At 42.1% G+C, this 20,786-nt stretch overlaps 1 protein-coding gene across 2 annotated transcripts; it reads right to left on the bottom strand.

Annotated features, from left to right (window-relative positions):
- Positions 1–952: 952 nt before the first annotated feature.
- CDC20B (cell division cycle 20B) lies at positions 953–19,214 on the bottom strand. 2 transcript variants are annotated; one of them, XM_077346404.1, is made up of 10 exons: positions 19,019–19,214; positions 18,306–18,400; positions 17,601–17,700; positions 12,368–12,487; positions 10,848–11,047; positions 9,305–9,399; positions 7,925–8,153; positions 7,021–7,146; positions 5,389–5,506; positions 953–2,923 (listed from the first exon to the last, which is right to left on the bottom strand). In XM_077346404.1, the coding sequence occupies exons 1-10, from the start codon at positions 19,116–19,118 to the stop codon at positions 2,775–2,777; spliced, it is 1,332 nt and encodes a 443-aa protein (XP_077202519.1). In that variant the 5' UTR covers positions 19,119–19,214; the 3' UTR covers positions 953–2,774. The 2 variants fall into 2 exon arrangements, with proteins under 2 accessions (XP_077202519.1, XP_077202520.1); XM_077346405.1 differs by lacking the exon at positions 18,306–18,400 and having other exon boundaries at positions 19,019–19,093.
- Positions 19,215–20,786: the final 1,572 nt, after the last annotated feature.

Consider the following 20,786-nt stretch of genomic DNA (forward strand, 5'->3'; position numbering starts at 1 on the left):
ACAGACAAGAAACTTTAAGATAAAGGCCTGATAAGATAAAGGTTTCCCTGCCCCCTCTGCCCTACCTTCTCTGTTTTTAACATTCAGGTTGCCTGATATAGAAGAATTCTGGAGACCTTAAACTTACTTTGTTTACTTGGAGCACATCCTAATAAAATTATTACATGGCTTTTGTTTCTGTATTTGCTTTGGATGAATGCAGTGACCTGCAAGTTTGTCTGTACATTTCTATACTGTCCACAATCATTTGCCTACATAACAACTGTGGATTTCAGACTTTTGAAGCCTCTTAAGCTTTAGTCTTTTGATGGCACTGTGGTATATTTCTTGAATAGTTAAAGCCAAGAGAGCACCCTCCCTGTTGTAATCTTGTAAACTCTACTCTCATGCACTAACGAATGTGGCTTTATTTGAGAATTTTATCATGACAAAATGGTGTTCTAACAAACTGCACACTCATTATCAGAATAGAAACCGAACGAGAAACTTCCTCCTCTTAGATGTCAGCTTCTTTCGTGTCTTATTTTGGTACTCATCATCAAAGCCCTTTGGGATTTTTTTAATCCACTTTGAATGAGAACCACAAAGGAAACCCATAAACCAACCTTTCTAGTCTCAGGTGTTATCACCACACCAACATGAGATGCGATATCAAACATGCTGTCAAACTAGGCACGTGCAATCTGGTCAATGGAAAATGCTACGGCATCTATCTACTTCCCTAGAAGGATGCCCTGATGCTATCCTGGCAAAGAAAATCATATTTCTTTTTATCATGTGCCCGAGCCTTTCAGTAACTTACAATGCTAAACAGTACAGAATTCAGAACACCATCTGAGGAGGATTAGGAGTGAAATCCCAATTTCACTGAAATCAAAACACATTCAAGTTTAAGGACTGAAATCTTTTTTTTTAAACATTGTTTATTGGTTAAAAACTTATACCAGGCTACCTATAAGCAAACAAGAACAAAATGCTCACTATTTATTAAATTCTGAGGTGTTTTCAGCCTCACCACAGCCCTGTGAGGTGCGCCAATCAGAAAGACACAATCAAGCAAATACTAATCCTTTATTTCATAGAATCATAGAGTTGGAAGGGACCTCTAGGGTTATCTGAGAGCCAGTTTGGTGTAGTGGTTAGGAGTGCGGACTTCTAATCTGGCATGCTGGGTTCGATTCTGCACTCCCCCACATGCAGCCAGCTGGGTGACCTTGGGCTCGCCACAGCACTGATAAAGCTGTTCTGACCGGGGAGTGATATCAGTGCTCTCTCAGCCTCACCTACCCCACAGGGTGTCTGTTGTGGGGAGAGGAATGGGAAGGCGACTGTAAGCCGCTTTGAGCCTCCTTCGGGTAGGGAAAAGCGGCATATAAGAACCAACTCTTCTTCTTCTTCTTCTTCATCTAGTCCAACCCCCTGCAGGACGTGGGAAATTCACAACTACCTGCCCACCCATGGTGACCCCAATTCCATGCCCAGATGATCCCCCCCCCCAATAATCAGAATCCCTGGTCAGTCTGGCATGCAAATTAGCCTACTGACCCCAAAGTACCGATCGGCATTTCCCTGGCCATGCAAAAGCCAAGCATGGACACAATCCCTTCTGCCCACCCATTTAGAATCTGCCTAAGCTCACCGAATGAGCATTTCTGTGAGGTAGCTATCTAGTCTCTGCTTGAAAACTTCCAAAGAAGGAGAACCCGTCACCACATCATCGTCTTCTCACCAGACTAAACAGATCAAGCTCTGCTTGTCTGCTTATTTGTTTGTTTATCCATTCATTTTATATACTGCCCCTCACTGTGACATCTTGGGGTGGTGCACACAGAACAGAGAAACAGGAAAATACATTAAACATTTGCAACCTTTTAAAATGAGGCAATATAACAGCCATAGATAATTAATAGTAAAGAACAGCTTAAGACATGAGAGGGATGTAGTGGGCATGGGTGTTACAGTTTCCTGTAATAATCGGATAATTTTGGGGGTCCTTGTCACTCATCTTATCCAAAAGTCTGACAGAAGAGCTCCATATTGCAGGCCCTAGAGAACTGTTTTCAGTCCCAATAGGGCCTTGATCTCATTGGGGAGCTCATTCCACCAGGTTGGGGCTACAGATGAAAAAGGTCTGGCTCTGGTCAAGACTGGGTGGGTTTCTTTGGGGCCAGAGATTACCAGGTTGTTGGAATGTATAGAGTGAATTGCTCTTTGAGGAGTATAGACAAGCAGATGGTCCTTGGGGTGCGCAGGACCTTGACTGCATATGGCCTTGAAGGTAAGCACCAGCACCTTAAACCTGATCTGGTAATCAATTAGTAGGCAGTACAGCTGCTGGAGGATTGGGTTAATACAGGCTCTCCATGGTATTTGGGAGAGAACAGGAGCAGCAGCTATTATGGTGGTGAAAAGCACTGTCAAGCCACAGCTGACTATGGCCACTATGTAGGTGTATCAATGTAAGAGATAAACTAAGGTGATTTGCCTTTGCCTGCCCCTCTAGAGCAACCCTGGAATTTCTTGGCAGCTTCCCATCCAAACACTAACCAGGGCTGACTCTGTTTAGCTTTTGAGACCTGAGGAAATCATAGAATCATAGAGTTGGAAGGAACCTAGAGGGTTATCTAGTCCAACTCCCTAAAGAATGCAGGAAAATCACAACTGGATCAGTCTAGCCTGGACCAAACTGGTCAAGGGGAAACATTAACCTGGGTTTCCCAAATGTGATTGTACCTGAACTTGACTTAAGAGCAAATAGTGAGGAAACATCCTCATTAATTGAAATAAATATCTTCCTGGAAGTGTGTTGAGTTTGGCTTCATCCTTCTGTATTTCCACACATATGCTGTGTCATCAGCTCCAGCAGAAAAAATCCTATTCCCTTCTGGACTCAGTGACATATGCAAAACTCTTCCTTTGTGACCTACATTTAAAGGAAGATATCCATATGAAATATCAAACATGGTGTAAATAAAAAGCAAAAAGCTGCCATTTCCAAAGCTTGTGTTCATTAAGGCCTAGTCAGCTATAAATACAGTACAGTATATGTCTGGAGCATAACAAGCTGATATTCCTGGATTTCATAAGCATCCTTCCAGACCTGTCAACTAAGGCTTGGGTTCTCAACATGGTGCTTGTGAGAGCCATGGCACCTGCTGACAAGCCACAGCTGACTATGGCCACTATGTAGGTGTATCAATGTAAGAGATAAACTAAGGTGATTTGCCTTTGCCTGCCCCTCTAGAGCAACCCTGGAATTTCTTGGCAGCTTCCCATCCAAACACTGGTGCCCACCAAGAATTTTTGGGACATGGGTAGGGCTTTTGTTCAGCAAGATATTTAATTTGCCATTGGAGATTTGATTATGAAAAATTTTACTTTGGTAACAATTACCAACACAACCCAAGGCTCTTCTCTGTGTGACTGAAGGTAAACCATGGCAGCCATTTTGTGACATAGGACTGCAAATCCTATGGCAGCCATTTTGTGACAGCCATTTTGTGCCCAACACTTGTCAGAATTCCAAAGAGGTTCCAGGCTTTAAAAAGGTTGGGGTGCCCTGTATTGAGGTGTCCTCAGGAGAGCTACTACAGATAAAGGCATTTTGGTAACCTCTCCATGAACCTCTCCACTGGCAAAGGCTTTGTCCAGAACTGAACTCTCTGCTCATAGTCCTATATGTCCTATATAGCCTCCAATTGGAGGATTTTCTCAAAGATCCTCTGAATTTCTGGAGTAGCTTGTCAATCTATGTAAGCAGCTGATTTGGGAACTTAGGGAGTTTGACTCATACATGACCCCTTGAATCATGACCACTACCACTGATATTTCCTCCCTCAACTCTACAACTGTAACGGACTTTCTTTCCACAAAAGCAAATTGTGGTTCTTTATCTTTTCCCATGACCTTTGAGAAGATGCCCTTTTAAAACAAATCAAGAAAATGTAGGTTTCATGTTCACTGACTGTTTCACACCTCTGTTTTTCTCATACATGAAGCAGTGACCTGGTTCAATTCACGCCGTTAGCTAAATCACGTAATAAATCTTTTTTAAATGTAACAATTTTAGACTATTGGGGGAGGAAAACACATTTGGATGCAAAAATGTAGTTACAAATAGAAAAACTGGCATGCCAACATGAGGAATTCATCCTGACCATTTCCTGAATATACTTACTCCTCTCCCCCATGTGCAAGGATCTATTTAACAGGACAGTATTAAAATGAACATGTATCCCACGCACCTTCACAATATCTAGTAGAATCTGGAAAAATCTTCATCCTTCATTATTTGCTACTTCATTGCAATGAACGCACAAGCTGGGCAATCATACAATCATTATATACCAAATGGCACTACCATAAAATGACACTGAAAGGCTGTTTTTATATGGGTTATCCACCTGGGTTCAATGCTGTTGGGATGCAGATTTTTTTCCCCCTAGCTTCCCCCACAACATTGTGGTAATTTCTGCACCTCCAAGATTTTCCTTGGTTTTTCTCAAACCTGCTTCCCTCTTAAGTTTGGAGAATGAATTTAGTACATCCTAGCGGGCTGCCGTGTGAGATGGGGAATTTGGATTTGTCTGCCTACATAGCAGCTGTTTTGCCAGATCCCGTCCTTTGGCAGCCATTTCCTCTACCAGGGTGTAAAAGAAAAATTATCATCATTAGAATCTCTTTATAGTGATGTACAGTTGTAACAATGGATGTAACAGGTTCCATTGGGTAACCATGTTGGTCTGAAGCAACAGAACAAAGTTTGAGTCCAGTAACACATTTAATACCTACAACGTTTAATTCTGTATAAGCTTTCATGAGCATGTACACTTCTTCAGAAGTGTGTATGTACACCAAAGTTTATAGTGAGTATTAAACGTTGTAGGTCTTAAAGGTGCCACTGGACTCAGTGGTTACTCACTGGAATTCCTAAACAGAGTTATACTCTGCTAAGCCCATTCATTTCAATATCAAAATCAGAAGACTTTTATTGGCATAGAATTTCGATATAGTTAGAAAGGTGTAACCCTCTTTAGGGTTGTACTATTAAGAATTTTCTTGTGTCCTGCTGTAATTGTAATATCCTATATGACAAACGCACACAATGGAAAGTAAATTCTTTTCCTTTTAGCAAGTGTTAAATGTACATGCTGATATTGTTCAATAATCTTAAGCTCCCGGCGGTTTAGGAGTGAAGCAAAAATATCTTATTGCTCTTTCCCCCCCCCCCTCCTCTGACAATCAATGAAACATTAGACTTGTCACTTCTGTGGTAAATGAAAGAGGCCATTCAGCTGCTAGAATACCTAGAACTAAAACTGAAAATATACTCACCACACCTATGACGGATACACTGAGAAAACTGTTTGTGGCTATCAGTGTGCTTACCACAAAGTTCCGCTGAATTTGAAAGCATGGGATATCTCCAGAGAGTCATCTTATTCCAAGGATAGCCTTCTCCAGCAATTAATTCTCTGGTGCTGGGTAACCAGAGCAAGGAACATATCTGGAATAATTTTTTCAGAAGCTGGTTTCAATTTTGTAGAATTAAAAATATATTTTGACTGATTTGGGACCAAAATAAAATTAAAAATTAAATCATGTGCATTGATAGCTGAAACACAGTGGAATAGTATAACAAAGTGAACATAAGACATAATTTGTCCTAGATTTATAAAAAGTTATTATGGTATATATGCAGCAGCTTCGGATTCTGTGATTTGAGATGCAAAATTTATAGCTCACCTTTGTATTCTGATCAAGGTGGCTAACAGATTTAAAACACACAAAAGAAAACATATTTCAAATGGCGAATACTCTTTTATTTTCTACAAGCCAACATGTAAATATAATCAGGCTGTACTGTCAATAAAAGTTATTGATTTGCACTGAAACTGGGGTCTCCAACATTTCTAGACCTGGGATCCATCTTTGATTCTCAAATGGTAGCACACAACTCACTGAGCTGCATGCACATGTCAAGGAAGTCACGTAGGGTTCCCATTTCCCTTCAGGGAATTGGAGACCTTGCCCACCTCTACACTCACCCAAATCAGCACTAACATCACCTTACAATCTGGCTACTTCTGCTTGAGAACCAGCATGGTGTAGTGGTTAAGAGCAGCAAACTCTAATCTGGAGAACCAGGTTTGATTCTCCACTCCTCCACATGCTGCCAGCTGGGTAATGTTGGGCTAGTCAGTTCTCTTAGAGCTGTTCTCACAGAGTTCTCTCAGCTCTCTCAGCCCCATCTACCTTACATGGTATCTGTTGCAGGGCGAGGAAGGGGAAGGTGTTTGTAAGCAGCTTTGGGACTCCTTTGGGTAGTGAAAAGCAGGGTTTACAAAAAACAATCTCTTTTTCTTTTTCTGTCAATGAGCACCAAAGAGAGAGGCAGGAGGCAGAGTGCCCCTTCTCTTTATGCATGCACACCAGCCACATATCCTAGCCAGAAGCAGCTCTTAAGAGGCTCATGATCCTACAGGGGGACTCTGGGATTTACTCAAGGGTTCCAACCCATGAATTGAAGACCACTGTTCTATATGGAATGCAAATCAATTTTCTTCTACACTGCCCAAGAACAATAGTAAATACTAAAGCCTTTCAGATGCATGGGTAATTTTTTAAAAATCACCAGATGACTTCCCCTGACAGCTGAATGTATCTGAATCTGAACCTCTAAATAAAACGGTAAGAGGGTGCTGAAAGGACTTGGGACTCATCACCCACCAATCAGGTAGGCTGTCCTAGCTGCCCCATCCTTGATGGCCAGTGCCAGTTCCTGGTAAGGTAGGCAGCCAGCTGGAGCTGGGAGGGAGGGCCTGACGCTTGATGTATTGTTAGATACAATGGGCTTTGTGGCTAGTATGTTGAATACTAGCAACAAAGACAACCTGGGAGACAACCTGCAGAACCTCACATCATAACCACCATGGGGCTAAGACATAGTCCCACAGCACCACCATCAGGAAACATTGAGAGGAGCACCATCTAAAGAATGCCGTCTTTGTTATGATGTACCTGAGATCTCGTATCTGTCATTTCAAGGCTTTTCACACTGCTAATATTCCAGATGTGCAACTTTCTGTCCTTTATTCCACCTCCTGTGGCAATTACATCCGATTGCCATGGGCACCACATCATTGCCTAATGAGAAACAGGAGCATCATGAATTTTAAAATCACAGTTTCCTGGTACCAGGCAATTGCAACAGACAACTAACAATTTGGTGCTTGGGGCATTACTGATGAAATAGACATGAAAGGAAGAAAAGTTAGAGAGAAAAATGAGTAATTTGCTTTTCTGCTTTGAACCACAGACAATTTCCAGTTGAACGACAGACAATTTCCAGTTGCCCATCCCCCCATGCCATCAGCCTCTTTTCTGAAATATTCATCATACAAAATGATCTTTGTATCTGACAAAGGGAGCTTTTGCTCTCAAAAGCTTATATCCCAAAATCTTATTGACCTCTAGGGTCCTACAGGACTCGGATCTACTGCAGATGGACACAGCTACCCTCTGAAACTATTCTTCTAAGAGCCAGCTTGGTGAGGCTATGAGCCTGGACTTCTAATCTGGAGAGTTGGGTTTGATTCCCCGCTCCTCCTCCACATGCAACCAGCTGGGTGGCCTTGGGCTCACCTCAGCACTGATAAAGCTGTTCTGACCGGGCAGTGATATCAGGGCTCTCTCAGCCTCACCTGCCTCACAGGGTAGATTCAAATCTTTTTGGTCTTAAAGATGCTAGTTGACTCTGATTTTATTGTACCTCACAGGGTGTCTGTTGTGGTGAGAGGAAAGGGAAGGTGATTGTTAGCCACTTTGAGACCCCTTTGGGTAGAGAAAAGTGGCATTTAAGAACAAACTTGTCGTCTTCTTCATACATTTACAATTTAAAATAGAGGTTCTTTCCCCATCTTACCTTCACAGCTGAGGCATGAGATATGGAGGTCAGCGGCCTACATTCTCTTGTCGCACCTGGATCATTGGGCCAAATATTCAACAGACCATCACTAGAACCACTGGCCAAGTGTTTGTGGTCTGGGGACCACTGGAGGCTACACACGCTCTGCTTGCTTTGCCGAACCACTCCAATATGATGCGGAGCTGCTCGGATATCATGATGGTGAATATAGCCCAGCCTCGAAGCACTGTGGACAAAAGAATGGCAGTACTATTCAATGTGAAATAATGTCAGAAATGGGCACACGTTTTGTAGTCATGTCACAGGTAAGCATGAGCTCCAGGAACAAAAAGCCCCATTGAGCAAGTACAGAGGGCCTTTCCATGAACATCGAATGACAATTTATAAGGGAAAAACCCTCCATCCTTCTGCTTCTGCCCTCCCCATTACCAACTCTCAGCCACTTGAAAAACAAACTTACATTTTTAAAAGAATACAGGGAATGGCGAAGGTATATATCGATGGTGATACTTTATCAATGAATTGAACTATGTGTACATAATCCTTCCTTTTGTTAGCAAAAAAGAAGAGAAACAAGGAGAAGAACAGCTGCCCTTGCTCTAGGGCAGGTGTAGTCAACCTGTGGTCCTCCAGATGGCCATGGACTACAATTCCCATGAGCCCCTGCCAGCATTTTCTGGCAGGGGCTCATGAGAATTGTAGTCCATGAACATCTGGAGGACCACAGGTTGACTACCCCTGCTCTAGGGAGTATCCCACCATGGTATCCCAAGAAACTACTCATGTCTCTTGGACAGAGGACTAGTCTTATGAGCTACCAACAATGAAATGGAGTCTACCTGAACTGCGTAGCCAGCTCTGGTTTGGAAAATACCTGGAGATTTTCAGGGTGGACACTGGGGAGGCAGAGTTTCAGGAGGGGAAGGACCTCAGCAGGCTATTATGCCATAGAGTCCACCTCCAAAGCAGCTGTTTTTTCCAGGGGAACTGGTCTCTCCAGAATGGAGATCAGTTGGAATACCAGGAGATTTCCAAGCCCCATGTTGAGTTTGGCATCCCTAACCCTTGCCTAAGTCTCTAGTGTGCCAGGAGTAGGAAGACATAGGCCCATATTAACCCCTCCCCTCCTGATCTGAAGTTCTGATAGGATAATTCAGACTTGTCACAGTTCCTTGCTGTCTGCTTTTCTTCAGGTGGAATGCTTTCCTTCATTGAGGTGAGGGCCTAAGGGAGCAAACCAGTGGACTCAGATCTTTGGAACATCCTCACACACAGCATATCTATTTTTCCACACGTGTCCACAGATACAACATGATCTACTAAATCCCACAGGATTTTAAACAAGGCAACACAAGGTGTTGTTTAACTGCTGCTCACCTGCTAAGTATGTGACCATTCCAACTGAGCGCTCCAACTACAGACAGGTGACCGAACATAGTTCTCAGCTTCTTTTGGATTTCAACGTCCCACAGCTGACAAAAAAACAAAACAAAAGAATTTATGAAGTAGTCCTCACTGACACATCAAGTTCTGAAATTTATGTTTTTGCGCTAATAATTTGTCAACATCTGTCATTGAGGTTCATGAGTAATAAAAATACTAAAACAATATAGCACATTGGTGGTAGAAAGTACCAGCAAGTTGCAAGTGACTTATCACAATCCCATAGGTGGTCAAGCCTTGGCTACCTAGATGTCCATGGACAACCATTAACATGAGCCACCTCTGTTTGGCCACCTCTGCCCTATGGAATTGCCGTAAATCACTTGGGGCTTTAAAGGCAAGAGTTGAACAGAGGTGATTTGCCATTGCCTGCCTCTAGTATAGCATGTTACCAATTTTAAAAAGAATATTCACATTTTCAGAACAATTCCACCTACTGAAAGTCACATCCTTTCATTCCTACATATTTACTCACAAATAGATACTGTTTATAACAGTATGATAAAAAACCTCTTGTGGCGCAGAGTGGTAAGGCAGCAGAAATGCAGTCTGAAGCTGTCTGTCCATGAGGTTGGGAGTTCGATCCCAGCAGCCGGCTCAAGGTTGACTCAGCCTTCCATCCTTCCAAGGTCGGTAAAATGAGTACCCAGCTTGCTGGGGGGTAAACGGTAATGACTGGGGAAGGCACTGGCAAACCACCCCGTATTGAGTCTGCCATGAAAATGCTAGAGGGCGTCACCCCAAGGGTCAGACATGATCCAGTGCTTGCACAGGGGATACCTTTACCTTTATAACAGTATGAACCTACTTGTTAGGATGTTCATAGTATAACACCCCAGCTATGGGATTGCCTTGCTGGATAGGAACTGTATGCCTCATGACACTCCACACAAAGCATGTGATACAATCCCCATCCATACAGCCAAGGACAGATGTGCTTGCTCATTTCTACTTATGTTGTGATGATAATGCAAATATGCTTTCCAATGAATTTTCTCAGATGACTAGCTCCACACATCAACTTTGTTTCATGCAGCTATAACTGGGTTTGGGTTTCAGTGGCAGAGCATGCAGAAGACCTCAGATTGAAATCCCAGCATCTCCACTTAAAAATATCAGGTCAGAAGGGATACAAAATACCTCTGTCTAAGACCCAGTTAAAGATCATATGGTAAGTTAGCTCTCTGTCTAAGACATAGACAGCCATTGCAGGTTTAAATGGACAACACTGACCTTGATGAAACTATGGTTTGATCCAGTACAAGGCAGCTTCATATATTCATACCCTCTAGTTAACTTGAATAGAATAGAATAGAATAGAATAGAATAGAATAGAATAGAATAGAATAGAATAGAATCATAGAGTTGGAAGGGGCCATACAGCCATCTAGTCCAACCCCCTGCTCAATGCATTATTTTTTACTATTATTGGAGCTTTATAGAAATAAATAATATGGAAATAAGCATCATTCAGTACTTGCACTTCTCCGTCACTCGTTGCAAAAGCAAGCCAAGAATTCTCTCTCATCCATGCTATGGAGGCAACATAATAGTTGCAACTGGAACACAAGTCAATGTTTTTGACATTTTGATGGTTTTCCCCATTCCAAATGTGTACAACAGACCCTAGTGCAAGAGCAAGAAGATTCTTGTGGCTCCAGTCCAACAGATTTAGATCTAGAGAAAATTGACTCAAAATTAATGTTTGAGTTAAACAATGCAAGAAATCATTTCAATAGATGTTCTCTTCATAACAATATTCATAATCATATGAATTAATATAGGCTAAAGCACAGCAAAATGACTATTTCAAAAGTAATATATTAAATATAATATTATATTCCTCACAATGAATTACTTGTATCTAGCGACAACAGTATCTTGCTGTAGACTGCAGGGAAATGTTCAACGATTTTATTTATTTCACTCAAAACCCTCTCTTCTTTGAGGGAACACAAAATAGCTTTTATTTAGCATTTCAAGTCAATTTCTCATTGAGGCCCTTCATAGGTCAGTTTGAGCTTTGTACATACCTTCATTTCATTCTCTAAACCACAACTGGACTCCCAGATGTATATTTTAGCTGCAAAAAGGAAGCTCTGGAGCTTAAAATAGATGAGGGGGTCTGATTCAGGAAACAGCATGGGTGTGGGGAAGAATTAAGCTCTGTCATCCCCAGCACCACGGCCCCAATTCATATTATACACAGAGAGAGAGAGAGAGAGAGAGAGAGAGAGAGAGAGAGAGAGAGAGAGAGAGAGAGAGAATTGTTTTTTGCAGCTAAAATTCACATCTGACAGTCCAATAATGGATTTTCAGCTTGTGTGGTTTGATACTGAACCAAATACCAGTTCTGAATGTACAGGAAACCAGTTCTTAAGCATGTGGCGGTGCTTTCAAGAAGATGGGCTTACCCTGACATTTCAGCCTTCCTGTCCCTCCCACATTATTAATAAGCAGATGTCCTGAATTAACAGGAGAGGACCATGATGACCTTTACAGTGACCGGCATTCTAACTCACTGTCACCACTACTAACCAACTGCCTTGCATTTATTTATTTATTTTAAATTGCCTCAAACGTGCAATTCATAAAACTAAGTATGAGTTACTTAATTTTCAATCTGGATTGTTATAACTGGGAGGAGAGGTTGGTTATTTATTATCAGGACTGCTGTGGCTCTTTTTTTGCTTTCTGCTGGCCATATCGTTGTTGCTATTGTTGTTGTTAATAATAATAATACATTTATATGTCACCTCTCACTGCCATGTGGTCTCCAACTGGCTAACAACAGCATCTTAAGTAATCAGAAAAAAGGGTCCTAATTTACACAATTCTTTCTAGCGGTAGGGAAATAAGTCTGGGAATTTAATGTAGCATCTTGCTAGATAGAACCTATACTTTATACATGCCAGTTTTGAAAAACAAAAAGGTTTTAAATGTCCGTTTTCATATCCTAATGCAGTTTCTGATGTCAACAAGCAAAACCAAACTTACAATAGTCATTGCGTAAACCTCTGATATGAAACCTCATTTCTGGCTCCAGGGGCAGCAGATTTTCTGTGCCCTCTGAAATGCTATCAGCATCATGTTTCTCCTTGGTTCCATCCTGACAACCTGAAAATATTGATAAAGAGGATAAAAATTCATCTGCTCCAATGGCATAAAGAACAATCCTATACTCTTGAAATGCATATTTACAATCTCCTGCAAGGTCGAAGGGAAGCCCATGTTTAAAGGAAAAGACAAGGTGATCACCACCCCTGAAATGTAGAAACATAAAAGCCCAAGAATCCCCTTCTAAAAATTCCTCTTCAGAGCCCACACAATGACAAGGAAATTTTTGCTGTGGCATTCCATATAAGACTCTGAGAAGCTGCAGTTACCTGTCCTTTAGAAAGGAAGATGCACCTGTATGCTTTCCAAACAAAAGGGATGTATGTGTTTGAATGTGGTAGCCACCATGAGGAGCCCCTGGAATCATCTCAGGGTGGCTTCTAAGCAACAACAGCAACGCTCAAAATATTTATACAAATTATTCTTTTCAGCATGAAAAACAATGGCCATATGCCAGATTTCTAAGCATCCAGTCTTTTTTTTTTTTGAGGAAAGAAGACATGTCATCCCCCCCCCCCCCAATAAATGATATTTGTGAAAGACAGAACATTAGAGCAGTAAGCACCAAAATGTACAGGCAGTAGTAAACCTATCAGCAAGCCTATTAGCATTCATTGTTAATTTTTTTTTAAAATGAGACACGACAAAAAGTCACATCTTGCAGAACAAAAATTACCCCAAAGAACTCAAGATTGTTAAAGGTAAAGGTATCCCCTGTGCAAGCACTGGGTCATGTCTGACCCTTGGGGTGACGCCCTCCAGCGTTTTCATGGCAGACTCAATACGGGGTGGTTTGCCAGTGCCTTCCCCAGTCATTACCGTTTACCCCCCAGCAAGCTGGGTATTCATTTTACCAACCTCAGAAGGATGGAAGGCTGAGTCAACCTTGAGCTGGCTGCTGGGATCAAACTCCCAACCTCATGGACAGACAGCATTTCTGCTGCCTTACCACTCTGCGCCACAAGAGGCTCAACAATCAATAAGATATGGGTATGAATGACAAATGTCCTTGACAGTAGGGACAGCTCTTCAGTGGCCCAAGGAGGCAGCTGTTAGGCCTTTACTTCCCCCCCCCCACACACACACACACACACACCCCTGTCCACTGCAGACCTGTGCTGCTCAGCTGTTATGCTTAATTGTCCCGAACAGCTGAACCAGATAAAAAGTTCCGGAAATTTCCGGAAAAGGAATCTTCCTCAAACATCAGTTCAGGGGCTCTGAACTCAGCCAACCTCCTGCTGAAATTTTGGCTCTTGAATTGGTTTGCGCCCATACCTATTCCCCAGTGCTGGTAACACCACCAGTTTGGTTTTAACTCTTTAATGTGGATATTTACATTTAAATGTACACACAGGGTATATCTATTGTAATAAATAAATAAATTGATTGATTGAATTATTATACAAAAAATGGTGGACAGGTTGCAGAGCATGGCTGTGTGAAGAAAGCAGCTTGGGTTGTGAAGCCACAAGAGCAAGAGTTTATCAAAAATGAAAATATATTAATCAAACTGAATAAAATGAAATTCAATAGGGACAACTGTAAAGTTCTGCATTTAGGTAGGAAAAACCAAATACACCAATATAGGATGGGAGAGACTTGTCTAGGCACTAGTATATGCGAAAAGGATCTAGGAGTCTTAGTAGACCATACATTGATTGTCAAACAGAGTATCGTGTCCAGATCATGGGAGATGGTGGTACCACTTTACTCTGCTCTGGTTCGGCCTCACTTGGATTCCTGTGTTCAGTTTTGGGCACCATAGTTGAAGAGGGATGTTGACAAGCTAGAACGTGTCCAGAGGAGGGCTACAAAGATGGTGAGGGGTTTGGAGACCAAGACTTATGAGGAAAGGTTGGGGGAGCTGGGTCTGTTATGCCTGGAGAGGAGACGATTGATTTAATAACCATCTTCAAGTATTTAAAAGGCTGCCGTATAGAGGATGGAGCAGAGATGTTCTTTCTTGTCCTGGAGGGACGGACCAGAACCAATGGGATGAAATTAATTCAAAGAAATTTCATCTAAACATCCGTAAGAAGTTCCTGACAGAGCGGTTTCTCAGTGGAACATGCTTCCTCGGGAGGTGGTGGATTCTCCATCTTTGGAAATTTTTAAACAGAGGCCATCTGACAGACAGGCTGATTGCTGCTGCAGTTACCCCTCCAGCATCAGAACAGTTCCAGAAATAGTACTGGTCCCATACCTGATTAGTTATCTACTTGCTGCATTAATATTCTACCTTTCTAAAATAAGTACTCAAGGCAGCAATCAGATTAAAACATAGATACATGAAAAGACCATGATGAAGAGGCAAATACTATAAAAATAAAAGTTTGTGTTCCCGCTGTACACCTCAAACTACATTCCCCCCCCCCCAAGTTGCTCCTGTCCCTTCTCCTCCAGGAGAAACATTTCAGGGATCACTTTGAGCTGCAGTCAGAGAGGGGACCTGAGAACCTCCCATTTCACTCATGAGAATTTATTTTGTCAACAGACATCCCATTAGCACGGAAGCCAAGCCATTAAAATGATGGTGTTGCTTTTCTGCACCTCATTTAGAGCCAACATGGTGTAGCAGTTAAGAGTGGCAAACTCTAATTTGGAGAACCAGGTTTGATTCCCCCCTTCTCCAAATGAAACCAGCTGGATAAACCTGGACTCTTAGGACTGTTCTCTTAAAGTTCTCTCAGCCCCACTACCTCACAGTGGGTAGAAGAAGGGAAAGATGTTTGCAAGACATTTTGGGACTCCTTTGGGTAGTGAAAAGCAGGGTATGAAAAACCAGCTCTTCTTCTGAGTTCAGAGAGTGAAATGATTTCTCATGCCATTGTACGGACACCAAAGCTTAATTTTTAATGCAAACTCAAAGCTCAGGTTTTGAGACCACAGTCGGTAAACTTTCAGCTGTCTTCATTTTGTACATATCTGTTAAACAATAAAATCCAGGAACTGTGTCCCATTTTGCATTTTCACAAGCCATGAAATGGCTTGACAGTTTGCTTCTCGTTTCATTTGGTTCAATATCTTTCAGCAGGCTTGTACTCTCATGAGGTTTCTTGAGAGTTCTCTGGAGCCTCAAAACCACACAAGATGTTAAGCAGATGCAGCCGTTGGTTTTAGTTCTCATCAAACAGCCCTCCTAAAAGCAAAACCCCAGGAAATGGCTTCCCGCAACACACCCACCTATGAAGATAACAGCGTGACTAACTGGAAAAATATGACATATGACCAAGGAACAGCAAGCAGAACAGTCTACCTTGGAGTAGTTAATTGGAAAAAATAGACCTAACATAATCTCAGTGTTTTGGAACTAGATTCACAGTTCTTTGGATCCTAACCAAAGGGAGCCATCCAGAGGATTGCACTGAATGTGACATGTATGACTATCTGCCAACTGGACGGAAGTCATGGGTTTCTGGTTCTCAGGGAAGAAGTTCACACCCTTAAGGTCAAGATAGTTGATCTGGAGAAGCAAAGACAGTCGGGCACATGGATAAGACTCTCAGGGACTTGTTGGATGTGTCCCACTCTGAGAATGACAGAGAGAATGAGGGTCAAGGGGAAACAGGAACCTGTACTGATGAAAAGGGGAATGTTCCCTCAGAAGGGACTGCTTCTTCAGTTGGTGAACATATATTCTTTTATACCGAGCAGAAGGGGTGGTAGTTGGTGATTCAGCCCTTAGGCATGTAGTTAAGATGAGTTGTGAACCCTCATATTGACTGCGTAATGACTTGTTTGCTTGGTGTGAAGGTAGAAGACATTACATGTGGTCTGGATAGGCTGGTAGACAATACTGAGGAGGAGCCAAATGTCATGACACATGTTGGCACCAATGAGGTGGGGAAATGTAGTTGTGTGGTCCTGGAGGAAAAATTTAGGCTGCTAGGCAGGAAACTCAAGGCCAAGGCAGCCTTCTAAGAAGTTTGCCCCAAGAAGGAACCAGGCTGAGGGCATTTACAATCAAAAAGGTGGCAGAACAGTTTTTAAAGTAAATCCTGGGGGAAAGCTGACAGGAGATTAAATGTCTCTGGTTTGGGATAGCTCATTTCTAAGAGATGAAGGGTAACTGTTACTGTTCTAGAGAAAAATGAAACTGGCCACTGAGAGGGTGACAAACATTATTGACTGTCTGACAAGGCCTAGAGGCCACCAGAGAAGGGTTGCAGGCCTAACATGTCTAGAAAACTATAGGTGTTTATATTCAAATGCTAGAAGTTTCTGAGATAAGATGTCAGAGAACATAGATGATGTGGATGTTTCAGAAACTTGGTGGGATGAGGATAATCTGTGGGATACAGTGATTTCTGGATATAAATTATAGAATCATAGTATCTTAGAATCATAGAGTTGGAAGGGATCTCATGGGTTATCTAGTCCAACCCCCTGCATTATTCAGGACACTCACATCCCAATCACTCATCTGCTGTAACCTGCCACCCCTTTGTCTTCACAAAATCAGCCTCTCCTTATATTCCTGGATATAAATTATCCAGGATAGAAAGGGCAGGGAAGGAAGGGTCATAAGTGGAGTGGTTTCAGATGTCAGAGAGGGTATACAGTAAGATTAAGAATATAAGAAAAATAGATTCACTTACAGAAATGTTATGCGTGGAAATTGTATGCAAAAAAGGAAGCTTAACTCTGGGAGTTTGTTATTGCCCACCAGATCACAGGTCAGAAGATGATTTTAAAATAGCAAAGGAATTCAGGAAAGCACCTAGACATGTGTCATGATTTTAACTAGCCACACATCAATTGGGCCAATATGTGTTCGAGAAAGCAGTTAGTTTTCTAGATATTCTTGATGACCATGCCATGGAGCAGATAGTTACTGAACTGACCAGAGGGGGAACCGAGATCCTTATGTAAGTAAGGAACTTCCTCAAAAGACCAACACAATCACATTTAACTGTAGAAAGGGTCACTTCTCTCAAGCGAGGTGGCTTTTGAAGAAGAAACTGCAACATAAGGTAAAGAGGGTTAAATCCCTTCAAGAGGCTTGAGGACTATTTAAAACTACAATCCTAGAAGCTCAGATAAAATGTATACCACAGGTTAGGAAAGGCACATGCTGTTGTCGTTTTCAAGTGCACATCCCTAACCATACCTTTCCAAAGGCACTTAGGTTTCTCACAAATCCTTAAGCCCTCTTTTTCCGACAGGACGTGCTTGTTCTCTCTGGCGGTCATTGTCTGGTGGAGACAGTGCTGTAAAGAAGTAGATATGAAAATATTACTTGGGGGTTATAGAATTTTTTCTGCCATCCCATTCCGGTGTAGCTAGAGTGGTTTCCACACATAGGCCTTTCCTCCTAATGTTGTGATTTAAGAGGTGACTGACTGGTGTGCTGATTCAGAGCCAATGTGAGTCCACAGAAAGGCATTCAAGTGGGGAAAAGATGAAAATCTCCCTTCCAATCGCCTCTGCTTCAGCTGGATAAATGATTGTTTTGCCACAAAGCTACAAGACAAGAGAAGGTATGCAATGGTTTGCTACTGCCTTACTCTCTGTCACGACCCTCTTATTCCTTGGAGGTCTCCCCTCCAAATACTAGCCAGGGTCAGCCCTGTTTAGCTTCCAAGATCTGGTAGGATTGGCCTATCCAAGTAAGGGCATGAAAGGTTACAGGGGTAATTTAACAACAATGGTATCTGTAACTTACACAATTAGATATAAAACAGAGAATTCCTTCTTGCTGTCGCTTCAAGCAGCAGGACCTTAAAACCTCCTAATTCTTTTTGGGAGGAGAAACTGGGGATCCATCCTTATCTGAAAGGGAGTTTAATTCTCATTGGAATGTTTCCTTACATACCTGTGCCTTTGTTTCACCTCCTTCATTCACAGGAGTGGTATCAGTAAATATAACGGGTTCACCAATAGTGGTTTCAGTAAACCTCGTAGAAGACACTGGAAGACAGATATTGAATTGACAAATATCCTCTTAGATGGGTGACCTTGGGCTCGCCACAGCACTGATAAAGCTGTTCTGACTGAGCAGTAATATCAGGGCTCTCTCAGCCTCACCTGCCTCACAGGGTGTCTTGGTGGAAGGCAAATATAAGCCACTTTGAGAATCCTTCAGGTAGAGAAAAGTGACATATAAGAACCAACTCTTCTTCTACCCACAAAGCAGGTTTCCCAACATTTTCATCGCCCCATCCCTGTGGCACTAGAAGGCTTCTTGGGGCTTAAAAAATAAACAGATTGTTATATCTCTTGCCACCATCTTGCGAATTCTGAATCCCAAGCTTTCATTTTTAAAAGGTTCTAGTCCTTGTTGTAGAGCAGGTTTGAGAAAGATTGCAGCAAAACAGGAGAAATTACACAAAACAGACAAATAGGGAGGAAAACAAACCATGGCAATTTGGATGCCAAACTGGAGCAAACCCCCCATGTCAAAGCAACAGTTATCAAATTCAACAGTTATCAAAGTGCAAAAAAGTGGGGGGATTTGTTAAATTTGTTAATTTAAAGGTGTTGACAAGTTACTTGCTTAGGATTCACCAGCCACCATTGTTCACTTACCTGGAATTGCTGTGATCTTCCCAAATGACTCCGTAAAATCAGATCCGCCCTCTAAGCTGGAGAATTCAGTTGGACCCCCTTCTGCCAAAGGTTGCCCCATCTGGTTTCTGGTGCGCTCCTGCTGCCACCTTGTGGCAATTGGGCTACTGGCAAAAGGAATTTGGGATGCCAGTTTCTTGCGAATGCAGCTTTTAAATTGTGAGTATGAGGTCTTGCCCGGTGTCTGTTTTAAGGGGGGAAATACATTTTTTTTGTCATGGTATTTAAGACTTCAATGATTCTCATATTCTTAAAACACACTACAAACTACTGGTGGAGGCAAATATGTTTCTAACAAAATCTTTATTAGCAAGCCAATACCAAATACTGTTTCAGACATAATATGAAATTATTATGGTTAGACAGATAGACTGGACATCTGCAACTCGCTCTACGCAGGCCTACCCTTATCGTTAATCCAGAAACTACAACTGGTACAGAACGCTCCAGCCAGGATTCTCACTAATACACTTAGAGATCTGACATCCGGCCTGTACTCTAACAACTCAGATGGCTCCCAATTGAATTCCGGATTAGGCTTAAGATTTTGGTACTTACCTTCAAGGCCATACGTATTCTGGGCCCAGTGTACCTGAGAGACCGCTTCCTGCCTATACCCCCAAAAGAGCATTAAGCTCCTCCACCTCCAACTGGCTGGTGATCCCTGATATTAACACACCAAAACTGAAGATGTGATCTCTCATTGAGGTCTTTGGGCTGATCCTGCGTTGACCAGGGGGTTGGACTAGATGGCCTGCATAGCTCCTCCAAACTCTATGATTTTATGATTCTATTGAACTACAAGAAACGTATCACACCATATCTGAGAATCTTTGAGGTTCCGGTGAACCATAGGCTATTGTGAATTGAAAAAGATTGATTTTGGGTTGAAATGTCTTCCTTTGTTAATTCTACAATTCTTTTCAGATCCCTCTACAAGCAATGAATTTCCTTTTTGAAAAAAAATGCAAGATGTTTTTTGTCTGTAAATAGTTTTTTATTGTAAATATTCTGCAAATTTTGCCTATTGCACAGTTTATGTCTGTTTGTAGCCTCTTCGATGGTGTAATCCCTTTGTTTATTTCTATTCCCATTGGTGTCAAGGTATATCAGCAGTGCCACTGTAGCACTAAAGTGCTACATTGGCTTAGCACTATAGTAAATTTAGAAGGTTCAAAAAAAGTCCGGGGGAATTTGTGCAGCGAAAAAGAGCAGGGAGGAAGCAGCATTGTAGCAGGGAGGAAGCAGCATTTCAGCTCCCTGAAAAAGAGCAGGGAGGAAGCAGCATCTAGGGGCATTTTGACAGCACACTGCAGCAATTCAGAAGCACAACAAAAGGGTAGAAAATGGAGAAAACAGTTTCCCTTGAAAGCAGCTCAATCATGCTTTGTTAACCCAACACAAGCGGGTTTATATGAATAGGTTAAAAAATTCAACTAGCAACTAGGGTTGGGCACTTTGGTGTCCAAAGTGGCCGTTCGCGCCTGAAGTAGCCAGCATCACACAGCACTGTGTGGCGCTGGCTGATTCGGGCACGAACGGCCACTTCAGCTGCCAAAGCACCCAACTGGTTACTAAAATGGGTCTATCTGAAATGACCAAAAAAATCCATTGGCAACCAGTTATTAAAATCGAATGCAAAGGCAGTTTGAAAACAGCCTCAGTAAATTCAGAACAGACTGTAAATGTCTTGTCCATAATGCTTACTCTCCCAATCTATAGTAATCCT

The sequence above is a fragment of the Paroedura picta genome, chromosome 7, assembly GCF_049243985.1.
Source record: "Paroedura picta isolate Pp20150507F chromosome 7, Ppicta_v3.0, whole genome shotgun sequence".
NCBI lineage: Eukaryota > Metazoa > Chordata > Lepidosauria > Squamata > Gekkonidae > Paroedura > Paroedura picta.